General features: G+C 39.1%; 1 protein-coding gene and 1 long non-coding RNA gene across 2 annotated transcripts in view; one reads left to right on the top strand and one right to left on the bottom strand.

The window, feature by feature from the left end:
* The window catches only part of LOC113621502 (uncharacterized), a 265,397-nt gene that overhangs the window by 173,708 nt on the left and 72,463 nt on the right, over window positions 1–19,226 (bottom strand). The gene's annotated exons all lie outside the window — the stretch shown is intronic.
* The window catches only part of CUNH1orf87 (chromosome unknown C1orf87 homolog), a 113,896-nt gene that overhangs the window by 65,559 nt on the left and 29,111 nt on the right, over window positions 1–19,226 (top strand). Inside the window, 1 exon segment of the mRNA XM_027108354.1 lies at window positions 9,313–9,377. Within this exon segment, the coding sequence (XP_026964155.1) occupies window positions 9,313–9,377 (65 nt within the window).

Here is a 19,226-nt window from a genome sequence, read left to right on the forward strand (position 1 = left end):
AGTGAATGGGGAACAAATGAGGTTAGGCTACTTACAATTATATCAAACTTCTCAATTTCCCACTATATTATGTGTATATCAGCAAAGCACACCAATTTTTTTATTCACCTGTCTTTGACCTTTGAATGTTCAAGGACATCAAAACTATGAGACCAATGAAGAATTGCATTTATAAGTGATAAACCTGTTTCATCCTTAGACAGTCATTGGCTAAAGCTTCTTCTGTTGAATTAGATTTATTCAATTAAGGGCTTTGTATGCAAACCTATATCCTTAAGAGATTAAAGATGCAATTTAGACACACATTTTAGAAGCTGAATGCATGAATCATTATTTTAGTACATATTGTCCATTAATCTGCTGTTCTATTAGGAACCCATTTGGAATGTGGCTGCTTACTAATTAGCAGGATTCTAGTGCTGAGGTGCTTCCTGATTAAATGTCCTTTAGAATCAATAAAACATCAGGAGGGTTTATGGTGATGTGGGATTAGCCCCATCTAACCAAGTAAAATGAGTTGTGTTCTTTTCTTAAACTATCACGTTGCAAGAGCTGATGAGAGGAGCAATTTCGAGAACACTGTGGCAAAGTTGTTTTGTGTGTGTGTGTGTGTGTGTGTGTGTGTGTGTGTGTGTGTTTGTGTGTGTGTTTCAACATTGAGATTTTGTTTTTTGCCATTTCCCTACCAAGCAGAGACATTAGTGAATGACTGCCAGGATAAGGCGATTTTGAGAAAGACTTGATTACGATTTCAAATCTCTACTCTGAATCACCCTTATGAGTGAGGGAGTTCAGGTTGTGTTGAATGGAAATTATTATCCCAGTTCTTGCCCAGGAACATGTAAGTCAGAATTAGTATTTAATGTTTCTGTGTGACTTTGCAGTAAATGGTAATTAATTAGGGCAGAGGGAGAACAGGAGGCAAACTAATACTCTAAAACTGTATTGGCAAAATTAAATGCTTCAAACCCAGTTTAAAACATAGGCACATAAGCCAAATTGTGTCAGAGGAGGGGATAAATAATGAAGCTGCTATGGAGGCTTCGTAAATAGAGTGGTGCAATTGACATAGCCCCAAGTAGAACTTATCATACACATCTGGCCCATTGTTGGGAGTGCAATTAGGCTGAAAATGACTGGTTTGATAATCCTAGGAACAACCAGAGGATTTTAGGAGATAAAGGAAACATGAGGTGTCTGATTCAGCAATTACTTTTTAATGGGAATAGGAAAATTGTTAGGCGGTGAGCTATTAGAGACATGGTATGAATCTGCCCATTGGTTGGGTCCTGGAAACCAGATCTGGCTTTTAAGAGTTCATTAATTCCAATCTTCTCTTCCAGAGCCCATAATTCATATGGGATAAGAATTCTAATAATAATATTGCTAATAAAGTTATTATTAATAATAGCCAACATTTACATAGTGTTTGCTATATTCCAGGCAATGTTCTAAGTGCTTTATAAATATTAACTCTTTTAATCCTTACACATACTTCATGAGATAGGTACTATTATTTTTCAAATGAGGAAGCTGAGGAACAGAAAGGCTAAAACTAGTATGTAACTGATAAATGAATTCATCATTAAGGCTAAGTCAAATGCAGACTCTCTAGCTTCGGGGTCTTGGCTTTTAATACACTATACCAACTCTCCTACAAGTCCTATGCAACTTAAAGGCTTATAGGATAGTGGCTAGGCACAGGGGCTTTAGGCAAACTGCCTGCATTTCATAGCCAGCTCTACCCTTGGCTTGGTGCTGAACACAGTTCTGGATTTGAGGAGCTCAGTATCTTATTGCCCTAAGACCCAGGAGAGGTGTAGGATATGAATACAAAGTGAGGAAACTTTTAAGTTCCAGGGGCATGTATAATCCAAGGAAGCCCACGGCTTGCAGGTAGCATCTCTTCAGCGGTTTAGCACCTCCACTACCCCTTCAGCCCCCATCCATGCAGAAAGGCATCATGAGCTCCGGAATCACATAGGCCTAGACGGAAATCCCAACACTGAGTGCGCTGGCTTTGAGAACTTGGACAAGTCACTAATTTCTCTGAACCTTAATTTTCCACCTGTCAAACGGAAAAAGAATCCTTGCTTCTGGATTTGAGAGTTTATTGACTATGTATCAAGGAAGGGCTATGCTTCTCACAGGTAACTGGAAGGTGAGAAGAATACAGTTTAGGCTACATGAGTAAGAGGGTGAAAGCAAAGAAAGATGGTGCAGTTGGATGAGCTTTCCAGCAACTGAGTAAAATAACAACCAAAATAACCTCCTGACTCAGAAGGATTGATGCATGTATGCCTCACATGTCCAGGCATGGGGCTACATGCTCTACATGGCTTATCTCATTTCATACTCCCAACAGCCCCATGAGTTGATGTATTTTTACACCCACTTCACAGATGAATAAAATGAGGTTCAGAGTCCTTAAGTGAATTGTCTCAAAAGTTGGGATTCTTTAAATCTTTGTTCCTATTATGGGTTGAATTTTATCCCCCCTAAATTCATTTGTTGAATCCCTAACCCCCAGCCCTTAGACTATATATTTGACGATAAGGTCTTTAAAGAGGTGATTAAATTAAGACGGGGCCATTAGAGTGAGCCCACATCTGACCTGACTGGTGTCCTTATAAAAAGAGGAAGTTTGGACACACAGAGAGACACTAAGGATGGGCTCACCCAGAGAAAAGACCCCGTGAAGACATAGCGAAAAGGTGGCCATCTGTAGGCAAGGAGGAGCCTCAGAAGAAGCCAAATCTATAGACGTCTTGATTTTGGACTTCTAGCCTCCAGAACTGTGAGAAAATAAATTTCTGTTGTTTAAGCCACCCAGTCTGTGGTGTTCTGTTATAGCACCCCTAGCAAACTATACAGCCCCTGCAGGCTAACAGTCCCTTGCATAGTCTTTTTTCTATCTGCCTCCTTTTCCTAGCATATTTTGTGCACCTCAGCTGGAATAGTAGATTACAGGATTCTCAAGGGAATGGCTCTAATGATTTAACTTTTCAAATCATGGGACTTAACTATGATTCTAGCAGTCTGAACAGAGCTGGCTCTTCAGTACTACTTAATACTCAGCTGAGCTTGGTAGGACTTGTAGGAGCTCACCAGATGAGGGACGGGGAAGGGTAACTCAGAGATAGAGGGAGCAGTGTGTGCCAAGACAAAGAAGCAACAAGAACATAGGTTTGGAGAACCAAACTGTCTATTGTGACCAGAGGATACATTTCACAAGGTGGAGAAAGGCAATGAGCTTGGGAAGGAAGTACTGGCACACCTTTGATTGAAGCCTGTATAAAACTCAGAGAGAAACATGTCACCTGTAAGTAACATCATCAAGATTACAAGGATGTTCCTATGAAATGGCCCCCATTTTGTTTTTGGCATCTGCAGAACAGATGACATTTTAATTTTATTAAAATTCCAATGAACAAATGAAGAGGCAAAAAAAAAAAAAACCCAACAAAAAACACACACCAGAAACAAAAACTAATAGACACTCTAGTCTCCGAATCTAGAAGGAAGCTCCACTGACTGTAAACACATGGAATCTGGGAAAATCATTGAGTTGGTGCCCCCAGCTTTGTCCTGCCTACCTATAAAAAGTGCAGAAGATGGAAGATATTTCATCCCTTCACCAGTCTTCCCCTTGATTTGGAGGCCCCAAGTCTTAACCAACCAGAACATGACATAGATGCTACTTTCTGTATCCACCTGAGTACTGCTCCTTCCTCTCCTTCCCTCATCCAAGGTTACACACCAGTACACTTACCCACACACTGCTTTTCTGTGCCTATGCAGAGACCACAACTTCTAGGAACGATAGAGCAGAATGTTGGGGTGAAGAAGGCAGGAATAGCTAGACCCGGCTGTGGTATTTGCATATGGAAATATAAAGTCACGTGGGTTGAAGAAGAAAGAGGGGATCCCTGGTAATTGTATATATTGAGGAGTGTGTAAAAAATTAATATACAGGGCTTCCCTGGTGGCACAGTGGTTGAGGGTCCGCCTGCCGATGCAGGGGATACGGGTTCGTGCCCCGGTCCGGGAAGATCCCACATACCGCGGAGCGGCTGGGCCCGTGAGCCATGGCCGCTGAGCCTGCGCGTCTGGAGCCTGTGCTACGCAATGGGAGAGGCCACAACAGGGAGAGGCCCAAGTACCGTAAAAAAAAAATTAATATACGGAAACCTCAGTTTATTAGAGTTGGGAGACCAGAAGGGAAAGCTCTCATGCCCTGCGATATTAGAGCCCAACAGTAAGGAAGGACTTTTCTGGCAAGGACTCAGCCAATGAGAAGCCATGGACGCTTTGTTTATTATAGCCCTCCCAACTCTCTTTTCCTTTCTATAAAAGCATTCTTTCCCTTGCTGTCTGGGGGACTTGAGCATGGCTCACCATGATTGCAGACCACAAACTGCAATTCTCTATTGATCCTGAATAAACCCATCTTTGCTGGAGAAATATCTGGCAATCTGTTTGTTTCAGGTCAACAAGTGTACCCATTATGACATACTACACCAATTTAGTGTCTGATATCCAGCAGGTGTGGTGAGAAGATCCCGCCTCTGAGGTGGTCCCAACAGAGGGGCACAAAACAAATGCCTGAAAAGCACCAAATATTGGTGGGAGTCTTCACTCACCCCTTGACTGAGGGGCTGAATGAGCAGTGAGTAGGACCAAGGGAAACTTATGAAACTCATCTATTGGGTTGTACAGAATGTGAACAGTTCCTCACTGACACTGAATAAAGAGAAAACCCTAACATATGAGGCCTAATTTTCAAAAATACTGCAGAACAGGGAGGTGTAATTATGATCCCACAGGCTCCAAATAACAGTAAACTTTTGGAAATGATTTACTCTAGAAACTAGAAAACATTTAGAAAGCCACTAGTGTTCTCTGTAGGATATAAGGAGCCATGTCTCTGTTGAAATGAATTGTAATGTAATAAGCATAATGAGATTAAAAATGAAATGTAAAAAGCACTAAAGTGAACAGAAGAAATTAAAATGAACTTGGTGAAATGTGGATAGTTTCCAGGAAACTGAAACTTCTACAGCATAATGAAGAGGTAACCAGGATTGTGACTATGTTTGGTGATGGATATTAACTAGACTTATTGTGATCATTTTGCAATATATACATATATCGAATCATTATGCTGTATACTTGAAGCTAATATGTTATATGTCAATTATATCTCAATTTAAAAATAAAACAATCAAGGAAATCTGAATATTGTTAGATATTTAATGATATTAAGACACTTATGTTAAATGTTTAAGTCAACAAGCCTTTTCTTTGAAGGGTCACATAATAAATGTTAAAGGCTTTGTGGGTCTATAATCTGTTGCAACTATTCAACTATGTCATTGTGGCCTGAAAGCAGCCAAAAACAACACATAACGAATGGCCAGGGTGGTGTTTTAAAAAAATATTATTTACAAAAGAAAGAGGGATAACTAGAAATCAATGAACAACAAAATTAATGCTAGAGAAAATCTAGTGCATAATGTCAAACTTGAGAGGTTTCCACAAAATCTAGAGAAAAAGAACAGAAAAAAATGAAAACGGATAGTAGAGATAGAAGAATAAAAATAGAAATTGAACCTAAGATGCCCTGAAATTGTGGAATAAGAAACTAGAAGAATTGGACAAGAAATAAAACCAAAAGTCACAGCTGAAGAAATTTTGCAGAGATGGGAAAAAGAAAAACCCTCTGTGTAGACTGAATGGATTTGTTATGATCTAAACTAAATTAAGAAAAAAAGTATCCATGTCCCTCCTGACAAAACTTTTGTGCTACAGAGACAAAGAAAATTATTTAAGGATGCAGCCAAAACAAAATAAAACTAAACCAAAGCAAATAAATGAAAAAAAGTAATTATAAATGAATCCAAATCAGACTGACCTCATACTTTAGCAATGTGGACAAGTGGAAAGGAGGAATCACTAATATGGAGGACCAACTATAAATTATACATGAATTTCTGACTGGGCAGAGGGTCAGCGCCCCTAACACACCCCAACCTCCAGTGCACTGTTCAAGGGTCAACTGTAGTATGTTTCTTTCAATCTGGCATTTAAACACCATAATAAAGATGTTTAACTTAAAGTAAAAAAACAACAACAACAACAACAACAACTTCTGCAATAGTAGATATCAGAAGACACTGAAACCATGTTCATGGAATTCCAAACGGGGGTGGGAAGTGTAACTGAAACCAAGTTATATTACATTCATGTGTAAGGCCATAGAGTACAATGGTTAAGGGTGCAGGATTTGGAGTCAGACAGTCAGGGTTTAAATCGTGGCTCCTCCATTGATCAGCGTGACCATAGCCAAGTCATTTACATGTCTAATAAGATGGTTGTCTCAATTAAATGAGAGAATGCACACAAAGTACTCAGAACGCTAATTAAAGGCCATTTTAACTTAAGTTTGGATGAAGTTAGAATTGGAACGCAGATCTGCCTGAATCTACAATCAGGCTCACAGACCTTGTCCTTCAATCCTGACCTCTCTGACTCAACATGAAGAGTTTGGCACCTGGTACTGTGATTAGAATTACACTGCCTTTTATGGCAACAAGAACCCATTCTCACACTTAAATTGTCAATGGCTCTTTGAAGGTCCTAGAGTAATATAAAGAGTATGGAATAAAGAACGTATTTTATTAGAGGATCTAAAGGATTTCATTGGTCACTTAAGTCCTATATACCACTTAAATCAGGCAGTGTCCAAGTTCAGTACTTAGAAAAATTTCCTGTAATTTCCCTCCCCTGCTATCAGCAAAAATTCAAGAAAGGGCAAGAGAGTTTCTGGTGCCATCTTGTCCAGAGCCCTTACTGAATATTTGCTAACTCCTAACAGTTCTGAAAAATAAATGTTATGCCATGTGGAAATATAAATGGATTTAGGTTTTTGTTGTGTTGTTGTTCAATGGGTCAGAAGATGCTGTAGGCATAAACCTGGCCCTCCTAAGAGGAGGGAATTGCAGGAAGTGTAGAAGACGGGAGATGCTTCTACTGCAGTTCATTTCCAGATCTGTGCTAATATCAGATCTTTGTATGTTTATTAATATTCCTTAAGAGTGCTACTTCTCCAACTTTCTTTTCCCTGCCTAGCCTTGCAGCAGCTGATATAGTCATCAGTTTATCTGGCTTGTGGTTCTGTACAGCTATGCCTTATCTATTCTTGTGCCTAAAGTGACATGAAGCTCTGGAGGTCATATTTTCTATACTGACAAAGAACTTTTCTGATTTGTGATACCATGTATAGAAAAAGTTTTATGAGGTATAAGCAAAACAAACTAGTTATGTATCTAATGAGTTTATAGAGGTTCCTTAAAAAACTAAAAATAGAGCTACCCTATGATTCAGCAATCCCACTCCTGGGCGTAAATCCAGAGGAAACCAGAATTTGAAAAGATATATACACCACAATGTTCATTGCAGCATTATTTACAATAGCCAGAAGGCAGAAGCAACCTAAATGTCCATAGACAGATGAATGTATAAAGAAGATGTGGTGTGTGTGTGTGTGTATATATATGTATGTATATATATATATATACATATACACACACACACACACACACACACACACACACACACACACACACAATGGAATATTACTCAGCCATAAAAAAGAATGAAATAATGCCATTTGCAGCAACATGGATATACCTGGAGGTTATTATACTAAGCAAAGTAAGCCAGACAGAGAAAGAGAAATATCATATGATATTGCTTATATGTGGAATATTTTAAAAAATGGCACAAATGAACTTATATACAAAACAGAAATAGACCCACAGACATAGAAAAAAAACTTATGGTTACCAAAGGGGAAGAGGTTGGGAGCAATAAATTAGGAGTTTGGGATTAACATGTGCACACTACTATGTATGAAATAGATAACCAACAAGGACTTACTGTATAGCACAGGTAACTATACTCAATATTTCATAATAACCTATAAGGAAAAAGAATCTGAAAAAGAAAACTGAATAAAATAAAACTGAGTAACTTTGCTATACACCTGAAACTAACACAACACTGTAAATCAACTATACTTCCGTTAAAAAATAAATAAAAAGTATAAAATCACATGGCATTAAAACTTTCCTAGAAAACACAGGACATATTCCCACAATTGGCTCTTTATATTTGCTTGACATCTGATGGGCAAAGAGGTGATAAAAATTCTTATCAGTTGTAGTTTGGTTGCTAGAAGCAGAAACTGTTTTTTGCTAACATAAGCAAAAAGAAATATTTTTGAAAGGATATGGAGTTACACACAAAATCAGGGGAAATGAAACTTCAGGAAGCACCAGAAACAAAAATTAATAAGAGACACAGAGACAGAGAGTGGGAGAGAGGGAAGAAGGGAGGGAGGGAAGGATAGGGAAAGTGAAGTGATAGATTGAGATTAATTAGACTGAGTGGGTCACAACATTGTCTAGGGGAGGGTATGGGACATAGATTGTAGCCCATTACCCCAGAGAAACGTATTTTTATATAAATGGAGAATGGATGTTGGGCAAGCAAATATAAGTGATTCTCACTACCAAAGTGTTCCTAAAGTACTTGTAAGTTTTAAATGACTCCCTGATTGTCAAGTGCTCATGCATTCTTCAATGCAATTTCTGCTTGGGGACTTCACTAAATATCTATTTGCACTTAGCACCCATTTCTATCCTCTTCTATGTTCTTTCCTATATTGTAATACTTCCCACACTTAGGAAGGCTAAAAAGAACATTTCCAAAGCTCCCTTAAAAACTGAGGTTCTGGAATTGATTTAAGTTCCATCACTGAAATGCAACTGCATGAGATTTCAAAGACAGGAAGACTGGGGAGAGGGGCAGGGACATTATAAGTATTTATTATTTTTCTGCAGTAGTAGCAACTCCAATAACCCTGGCAGACATCAGTTTTTCTGGTGGCCAGAATGCCCTATATACTGCCTAATCACCAAACTCATGGCCAAGGGCATCTGAGACATCAGCCAGAATTTCCTGCAGTTCCCTGGACTCTGGGCTACATCTTCTGAGGCCTAACCCTTAGCCCAGCAGCAGACACCAACCTCCATTCTACTAGCTTCTGCAATAATTTTGTGAGTGCCTAATTTCTATTTCTAGTAGAGACACTTAAAGTAGCTTGTGTTTCCTTCACTGCACCCCAGATGATACAGACATCAAAAAACCCCTTTAATATCACTATCTGTATAAGCTTTAAGCTTTATTGCACATTCTTCCAGAGCTTCCCACATTGATCACAGGTATTATGTTCCTTTTCTTTCACAGATGGCAGAATTTTGTTGAGTTGTTCAACAGAGCTTCATCTTATTTGTCATCTGATTTGCCTCCCAGTGAGTCTGGTTATTTTGTTCCTCGAGAGACCTCCTATTCCCAGAGCTCTAGTTGAGGCTGTGACTTAGCTCCAATGGTTTGTTAGTTGGGTTTCATCTCATTGCTCCCAGAAATGTAAATGGCTTACCAATGAAGAAAAAATAAGAGTGAAGTTTTCCTTGATGGCTATACTTTAGGTCAGTTGGGTTGTAAAAGGCATAATTCTCCAAGCTGTATTATAACATGAAGCAGTCTCTAGTGATAGCCCTTTAAGAAGAATGCAGCACATTTATACAAGAAATCGATATTCCTTATTAGAATTTCAGTTGTACAGTCCCTTAGATCTGAGAATCCTGTAGCTAGGTACTTATCCTACTAATATCTCACCAAAGAACTCTCCAAGATTTATATATATATGTTTAGTGAACCAACTTTCTGGACACATTTTAAAAGAGACTAGTACAAGCAACTCTATGTCAATAAAATGGACAACCTGGAAGAAAGGGACAAATTCTTAGAAAGGTATAACCTTCCAAGACTGAACCAGGAAGAAATAGAAAATATGAACAGACCAATCACAAGTAATGAAATTGAAAATGTGATTAAAAATCTTCGAACAACAAAAGTCCAGGACCAGATAGCTTCACAGGTGAATGCAATCAAACATTTAGAAAAGAGCTAACACCCATCCTTCTCAAACTCTTCCAAAAATTGCAGAGGAAGGAACACTCACAAACTCATTCTACGAAACCACCATCACCCTGATACCAAAACCAGACAAAAAAAGAAAATTAGAGACCAATATCGCTGATGAATATAGATGCAAAATTCCTCAACAGGATTTAAGAAGATGGCGGAAGAGTAAGATGCGGAGATCACCTTCCTCCCCACAGGTACATCAGAAATACATCTACACGTGTAACAACTCCTATAGAACACCCACTGAACGCTGGCAGAAGACCTCAGACCTCCCAAAAGGCAAGAAATTCCCCACGTACCTGGGTAGGGCAAAAGAAAAAGGAAAAAAACATAGACAAAAGAATAGGGACGGGACCTGCACCAGTGAGAGGGAGCTGTGAAGGAGGAAAGGTCTCCACACACTAGAAGTGCCTTCGCAGGTGGAGACGGCGGGTGGTGGAGGTGGGAAGCTTCAGAGCCACGGAGGAGAGGACAGCAACAGGGGTGCGGAGGGCAAAGCAGAGAGATTCCCGCACAGCGGATCGCTGCCGACCGGCACTCACCAGCCCGAGAGGCTTGTCTGCTCACCCGCCAGGACGGGCGGGGGCTGGGAGCTAAGGCTCGGGCTTCAGTCGGAGCGCAGAGAGAGGACTGGGGTAGGCGGCGTGAACACAGCCTGAAGGGGGCTAGTGCACTACAGCTAGCCTGGAGCCGTTCCGGGAAAAGTCTGCAGCTGCCTAAGAGGCAAGAGACTTTTCCTTGCCTCTTTGTTTCCTGGTGCGCAAGGAGAGGGGATTAAGAGCGCTGCTTAAAGGAGCTCCAGAGACGGGTGCGAGCTGCGACTAACAGCGCGGACCCCAGAGACGGTCATGAGACGCTAAGGCTGCTGCTGCCGCCACCAAGAAACCTGTGTGCGAGCACAGGTCACTATCCACCCCTCCCTTCCGGGGAGCCTGTGCAGCCCGCCACTGCCAGGGTCCCTTGATCCAGGGACAACTTCCGCAGGAGAAAGCACGGCGCGCCTCAGGCTGGTGCAACGTTATGGCCTCTGCCGCCGCAGGCTCGCCCCGCATTCATACCCCTCGCTCCCCCCGGCCTGAGTGAGCCAGAGCCCCCGAATCAGCGGCTCCTTTAACCCCGTCTTGTCTGGGTGAAAAACAGACGCCCTCCAGCGACCTACACGCAGAGGCGGGGCCAAATCCAAAACTGAACCCAGGGAGCTGTGCGAACAGAGAAAGGGAAATTTCTCCCAGCAGCCTCAGACAGCGGATTAAAGCTCCACAATCAAATTCATGTACCCTGCATCTGTGGAATACCGGAATAGACAAGAAATCATCCCAAATTGAGAAGGTGGACTTTGGGAGCAAGACAGATTATTGTTTCCCCTTTTCCTCTTTTTCTGAGTGTGTATGTATATGCTTCTGTGTGAGATTTTGTCTGTATAGCTTTGCTTTCACCATTTGTCCTAGGGTTGTGTCCATTCGTTTTTTTTTTACTTTTTAAAATTTTTTTCTTAATATTTATTTTTTATTTTAATAACTTTATTTTATCTTACTTTATTTTATTTTATCCTCTTTATTTATTTCTTTCTTTATCTCTCTCTTTCTTTCTTTCTTTCTTTCTATTTTTTCTGCCTTTTATTCTGAGCCATGTGGAGGACAGGGTCTTGGTGCTCCAGCCAGGCATCAGGGCTGTACCACGGAGGTGGGAAAGCCAAGTTCAGGACACTGGTCCACAAGAGACCTCCCAGCTCCACATAATATCAAACGGCGAATATCTCCCAGAGATCTCCATCTCAATGCCAAGACCCAGCTTCACTCAACGACCAACAAGCTACAGTGCTGGACACGCTATGCCAAACAACTAGCAAGACAGGAACACAGCCCCATCCATTAGCAGAGAGGCTGCCTAAAATCATAATAAGGCCACAGACACCACAAAACACACCACCAGACGTGGACCTGCCCACCAGAAAGACAAGATCCAGCCTCATCCACCAGAACACAGGCACTAGTCCCCTCCACCAGGAAACCTACACAACCCACAGAACCAACATTAGCTACTGGGGACAGAAACCAAAAACAATGGGAACTACAAACCTGCAGCCTGTGAAAAGGATACCCCAAACACAATACAATAAGCAAAATGAAAAGACAGAAAAACACACAGCAGATGAAGGAGCAAGGTAAAAACCCACCAGACCTAACAAATGAAGAGGAAATAGGCAGTCTACCTGAAAAAGAGTTCAGAATACTGATAGTAAAGATGATCCAAAATCATGGAAATAGAATAGATAAAATGCAAGAAACATTTAACAAGAACCTAGAAGAACTAAAGACGAAACAAGCAATGATGAACAACAAAATAAATAAAATTAAAAATAGACGGGATCAATAGCAGAATAACTGAGGCAGAAGAACGGATAAGTGACCTAGAAGATAAAATGGTGGAAATAACTACTTCAGAAGAGAATAAAGAAAAAAGAATGAAAAGAATTGAGGACAGTCTAAGAGACCTCTGAGACAACATTCAATGCACCAGCATACAAATTATAGGGGTCCCAGAAGAATAAGAGTAAAAGAAAGGGACTGAGAAAATATTTGAAGAGATTATAGTTTAAAACATCCCTAATATGGGAAAGGAAATAGTTAATCAAGTCCAGGAAAAACAGAGAGTCCCATACAGGATAAATCAAAGGAGAAACACGCCAAGACACATATTAATCAAACTATCAAAAATTAAATACAAAGAAAAAATATTAAAAGCAGCAAGGGAAAAACAACAAATAACACACAAGGGAATCTCATAAGGTTAACAGCGGATCTTTCAGCAGAAAGTCTGCAAGCCAGAAGGGAGTGGCAGGACATATTTAAAGTGATGAAGGAGAAAAGCCTGCAACCAAGATTACTCTACCCAGCAATGATCTCATTCCGATTTGATGGAGAAATTAAAACCTTTACAGACAAGCAAAAGCTGAGAGAGATCAGCATCACCAAACCAGCTTTACAACAAATGCTAAAGGATCTTCTCTAGGCAAGAAACACAAGAGAAGGAAAAGACTTACAATAACAACCCAAAACACTTTAAAAAATAGGAATAGGAACATACATATCGATAATTACCTTAAATGTAAATGGATTAAATCCTCCCACCAACGACACAGACTGGCTGAATGGATACAAAACCAACACACATATATATGCTGTCTACAAGAGACCCACTTCAGACCTAGGAACACATACAGACTGAGGTGAGGGGATGGAAAAAGATATTCCATGCAAATGGAAATCAGAAGAAAGCTGGAGTAGCAATTCTCATATCAGACAAAATAGATTTTAAATTAAAGACTGTTACAAGAGACAAAAAAGGACACTTCATAATGATCGAGGGATCGATCCAAGAAGAAGATATAACAATTGTAAATATTTATGCACCCATCATAGGAGCACCTCAATACATAAGGCAAATACTAAGAGCCTTAAAAGGGGAAATCGACAGTAACACAATCATAGTAAGGGCTTTAACACCCCACTTTCACCAAGGGACAGATCATCCCAAATGAAAATAAATAAGGAAACACAAGCTTTAAATGATACATTAAACAAGATGTATTTCATGGATATTTATAGGACATTCCATCCAAAAACAAAAGAATACACGTTTTTCTCAAGTGCTCATGGAATATCCTCTAGAATAGATCCTATCTTCGGTTACAAATCTAGCCTTGGTAAATTTAAGAAAATTGAAATCGTATCAAGTATCTTTTCTGACACCAACGCTATGAGACTAGATATCAATTACAGGAAAACATCTGTAAAACATACAAACACATGGAGGCTAAACAATACGCTACTTAATAACGAAGTGATTACTGAAGAAATCAAAGACAAAATTTAAAAATACCTAGAAATAAATGACAATGGAAACACGATGACCCAAAACTGATGGGATGCAGCAAAAGCAGTTCTAACAGGGAAGTTTATAGAAAAACAATCCTACCTTAAGAAACATGAAACATCTCAAATAAACAACCTAATCTTGCACCTAAAGCAATTAGAGAAAGAAGAACAAAAAAACCCCAAAGTTAGCAGAAGGAAAGAAATCATAAAGATTTGATCAGAAATAAATGAAAAAGAAATGAACAAAATGATAGCAAAGATCAATAAAACTAAAAGCTGGTTCTTTGAGAAGATAAACAAAATTGGTAAAACATTAGCCAGACTCATGAAGAAAAAAAGGTAGAAGACTCAAATCAATAGAATTAGAAATGAAAAAGGAGAAGTAACAACTGACACTGCAGAAATACAAAGGATCATGAGAGATTACTACAAGCAACTCTATGCCAATAAAATGGACAACCTGGAAGAAATGGACAAATTCTTAGATACGCACAACATGCTGAGCCTGAACCAAGAAGAAACAGAAAATATGAACACACCAATCGCAAGCACTGAAATTGAAACTGTGCTTAAAAATCTTCCAACAAACAAAAGCCCAGCACCAGATGGCTTCACAGGCAAATTCTATCAAAATTTAGAGAAGAGCTAACACCTATCCTTCTCAAACTCTTCCAAAATATAGCAGAGGGAGGAACACTCCCAAACTCATTCTACAAGGCCACCATCACCCTGATACCAAAACTAGACAAGGATGTCACAAAGAAAGAAAACTACAGGCCAATAACATTGATGAACATAGATGCAAAAATCCTCAAGAAAATACAAGCAAACAGAATCCAACAGCACATTAAAAGGATCATACACCATGATCAAGTGGGGTTTATTCCAGGAATGCAAGGATTCTTCAATATATGCAAATCAATCAACGTGATACACCATATTAACAAATTGAAGGAGAAAAACCATATGATCATCTCAATAGATGCAGAGAAAGCTTTTGACAAAATTCAACACCAATTTATGATAAAAACCCACCAGAAAGTAGGCATAGAGGGAACTTTCCTCAACATAATAAAGGCCATATATGACAAACCCACACCCAACATCGTCCTCAATGGTGAAAAACTGAAACCATTTCCACTAAGATCAGGAACAAGACAAGGTTGCCCACTCTCACCACTATTATTCAACAGAGTTTTGGAAGTTTTAGCCACAGCAATCAGAGAAGAAAAAGAAATAAAATGAATCAAAATCAGAAAAGAAGAAATAAAGCTGTCACTGTTAGCAGATGACATCATAATATACAAAGAGAATCCTAAAGATGTTACGAGAAACCTACTTGAACTAATCAATGAATTTGGTAAAGTAGCAGGATAAAAAATTAATGCACAGAAATCTCTGGCATTCTTATAAACTAATGATGAAAAATCTGAAAGTGAAATTAAGAAAACACTCCCATTTACCATTGCAACAAAAAGAATTAAATATCTAGGAATAAACCTACCTATGGAGACAAAAGACCTGTATGCAAAAAATTATAAGACACTGATGAAAGAAATTAAAGATGATACAAATAGATGGAGAGATATACCATGTACTTAGATTGGAAGAATCAACACTGTGAAAATCACTCTACCCAAAGCAATCTACAGATTCAATGCAATGCCTATCAAACTACCACTGGCATTTTTCACAGAACTAGAACAAAAAAATTACACAATTTGTATGGAAACACAAAAGACCCCGAATAGCCAAAGCAATCTTGAGAACGAAAAATGGAGCTAGAGGAATCAGGCTTCCTGACTTCAGACTATACTACAGAGTACAATAATCAAGACAATATGGTACTGGCACAAAAACAGAAAGATAGATCAATGGAACAGGATAGAAAGCCCAGAGATAAACACATGCACATATGGTCATCTTATCTTTGATAAAGGGGGCAAGAATATACAGTGGAGAAAAGACAGCCTCTTCAATAAGTGGTGCTGGGAAAACTGGACAGGTACATGTAAATGTATGAAATTAGAACACTCCCTAACACCATACATAATAATAAACTCAAAATGGATTAAAAACCTAAATGTAAGGCCAGACACTATCAAACCCTTAGAGGAAAACATAGGTAGAACACTCTATGACATAAATCACAGCAAGTTCCTTTTTGACCCACCTCCTAGAGAATTGGAAATAAAAAACAAAAATCAACAAATGGGACCTAATGAAACTTCAAAGCTTTTGCTCAGCAAAGGAAACCCTAAACAAGACCAAAGACAACCCTCTGAATGGGAGAAAATATTTGCAAATGAAGCAAGTGACAAAGGATTAATCTCCAAAATTTACAAGCAGCTCATGCACCTCAATACCAAAGAAACAAACTACCCAATCCCAAAATGGGCAGAAGACCTAAATAGACATTTCTCCAAAGAAGATATACAGATTGCCAACAAACACATGAAAGAAAGCTCAACATCATTAATCATTAGAGAAATGCAAATCAAAACTACAATGAGATATCATCTCACACCGGTCAGAATGCCATCATCAAAAAATGTAGAAACAATAAATGCTGGAGAGGGTGTGGAGAAAAGGGAACCCTCTTGCACTGTTGGTGGGAATGTAAATTGATACAGCCACTATGGAGAACAGTATGGAGGTGTCTTAAAAAACTACCAATAGAACTACCATATGACCCAGCAATCCCACTACTGGACATATACCCTGAGAAAACCATAATTCAAAAATAGTCATGTACTTGGGGCTTCCCTGTGATGCAGTGGTTGAGAGTCTGCCTGCTGATGCAGGGGACATGGGTTCATGCCCCTGTCCAGGAGGATCCCACATCCCATGGAGCGGCTGGGCTTGTGAGCCATGGCCTCTGAGCCTGCGCGTCTGGAGCCTGTGTTCCACAACAGGAGAGGCCACAACAGTGAGAGGCCCGTGTACCACAAAAAAAAAAAAGAGTCATGTACCAAAATGTTCATTGCAGCTCTATGTACAATAGCCAGGATATGGAAGCAACCTAAGTGTCCATCAACAGATGAATGGATAAAGAGGATGTGGCACATATATACAATGGAATATTACTCAGTCATAAAAAGAAACAAAATTGAGTTATTTGTAGTGAGGTGGATGGACCTACAGTCTGTCATACAGAGTGAAGTCAGAAAGAGAAAAAGAAATACCGTATGCTAACACATATATATGGAATCTAAGAAAAACATAAAAATAAAGGTCATGAAGAACCTAGGGGTAAGACGGGAATAAAGACACAGACCTACGAGTGCATGGACTTGAGAATATGGGGAGGGGGAAGGGTAAGCTGTAACAAAATGAGAGAGTGGCATGGACATATATACACTACCAAACGTAAAATAGATAACTAGTGGGAAGTAGCCGCATAGCACAGGGAGATCAGCTAGGTGGTTTTTGACCACCTAGAGGGGTGGGATAAGGAGGGTGGGAGGGAGGGAGACACAAGAGGGAAGAGATATGGGAACATATGTATAACTGATTCACTTTGTTATAAAGCAGAAACTAACATACCATTGTAATGCAATTATACTCCAATAAAGATGTTAAAAAAAGAAATCCTCAACAAAATACTAGCAAACAGAATCCAACGACACATTAAAAGGATCATACACCATAATCAAGTGGGATTTATCCCAGGGATGCAAGGATTATTCAATATATGCAAATCATTCAATGTGACACACCATATTAACAAATTGAAGGATAAAAAGCATATGATCATCTCAATAGATGCAGAAAAAGCTTTTGACAAACTTCAAAACCATTTATGATAAAAACTGTCCAGAAAGTAGGCATTGAGAGAACCTACCTAAACATAATAAAGGCCATATACAACAAACCTACAGCAAATATCATTCTCAATGGTGAAAAACTGAAAGCATTTCCTCTAAGATAAGGAACAAGACGGAGATGTCCACTCTTGCCACTATAATTCAACATAGTTTTGGAAGTCCTAGCCATGGCAATCAGAGAAGAAGAAGAAATAAAAGGAATCCAAATTGGAAAAGAAGAAGTAGAATGGCCACTGTTTGCAGATGACATGATACTATACATAGAAAATCGTAAAGATGCCACCAGAAGACTACTAGAGCTATTCAATGAATTTGGTAAAGCTGCAGGATACAAAATTAATGGACAGAAATCTCTTGTATTCCTATACACTAACAATGAAAGATCAGAAAGTGGAATTAAGGAAACGATCCCATTCTCCACTGCAATAAAAAGAATAAAATACCTAGGAATAAACCTACCTAAGGAGGTAAAAGAACTGTACTCAGAAAACTATAGGAGACTGATGAAAGAAATCAAAGATGACACAAACAGATGGAGAGATATACCATGTTCTTGGATTGAAAGAATCAATATTGTGAAAATGACTATGCTACCCAAAGCAATCTACAGATTCAATGCAACCTCTATCAAATTACCAATGGCATTTTTTATAGAACTAGGACAAAAGAATCTTAAAATTTCTATGGAGATAAAAAAGACCATGAAAATCCAGAGCAATCTTGGGGAAGAAAAATGGAGCTAGAGCAATCAGACTCCCTGACTTCAGACTATAGTACAAAGCTACAGTAATCAAGACAATATGGTACTGGCGTGAAAACTGAAATACAGATCAATGAAACAGGATAGAAAGCCCAAAGATAAACTCATGCACCTATGGTCAACTAATGTATGACAAAGGAGGCAAGGATATACAATGGAGAAAAGACAGTCTCTTCAATAAGTGGTGCTTGGAAAACTGGACAGCTACATGTAAAAGAATGAAATTAGAACACTCCCTAGTACTATACACAAAAATAAACTCAAAATGGATTAAAGACCTAAATGTAAGACCAGACACTATAAAACTCTTAGAGGAAAACATAGGAAGAACACTCTTTGACATAAATCACAGCAAGATCCTTTTTGACCCACCTCCTAGAGTAATGGAAATAAAAACAAAAATAAACAAATGGGACCTAATGAAATTTAAAATTATTAATTATTAGAGAAATGAAAATCAAGGTATCACCTCAACGAGGTATCACCTCACACCAGTTAGAATGAGCATCATCAGAAAATCTACAAACAACAAATGCTGGAGAGGGTGTGGAGAAAAGGGAGACCTCTTGCACTGTTGGTGGGAATGTAAATTGATACAGCAGTGTGGAGAACAGTATGGGGGGGGTCCTTAAAAAACTAAAAATAGAATTACCATATCACCCAACAATCCCACTACTGGGCATATACCAAGAGAAAAATGTAATT

Source organism: Aethalodelphis obliquidens, unplaced genomic scaffold (assembly GCF_003676395.1).
Source record: "Aethalodelphis obliquidens isolate GAN/ISIS:26980383/991018 unplaced genomic scaffold, ASM367639v1 scaffold9, whole genome shotgun sequence".
In the NCBI taxonomy this organism is placed as follows: domain Eukaryota; kingdom Metazoa; phylum Chordata; class Mammalia; order Artiodactyla; family Delphinidae; genus Aethalodelphis; species Aethalodelphis obliquidens.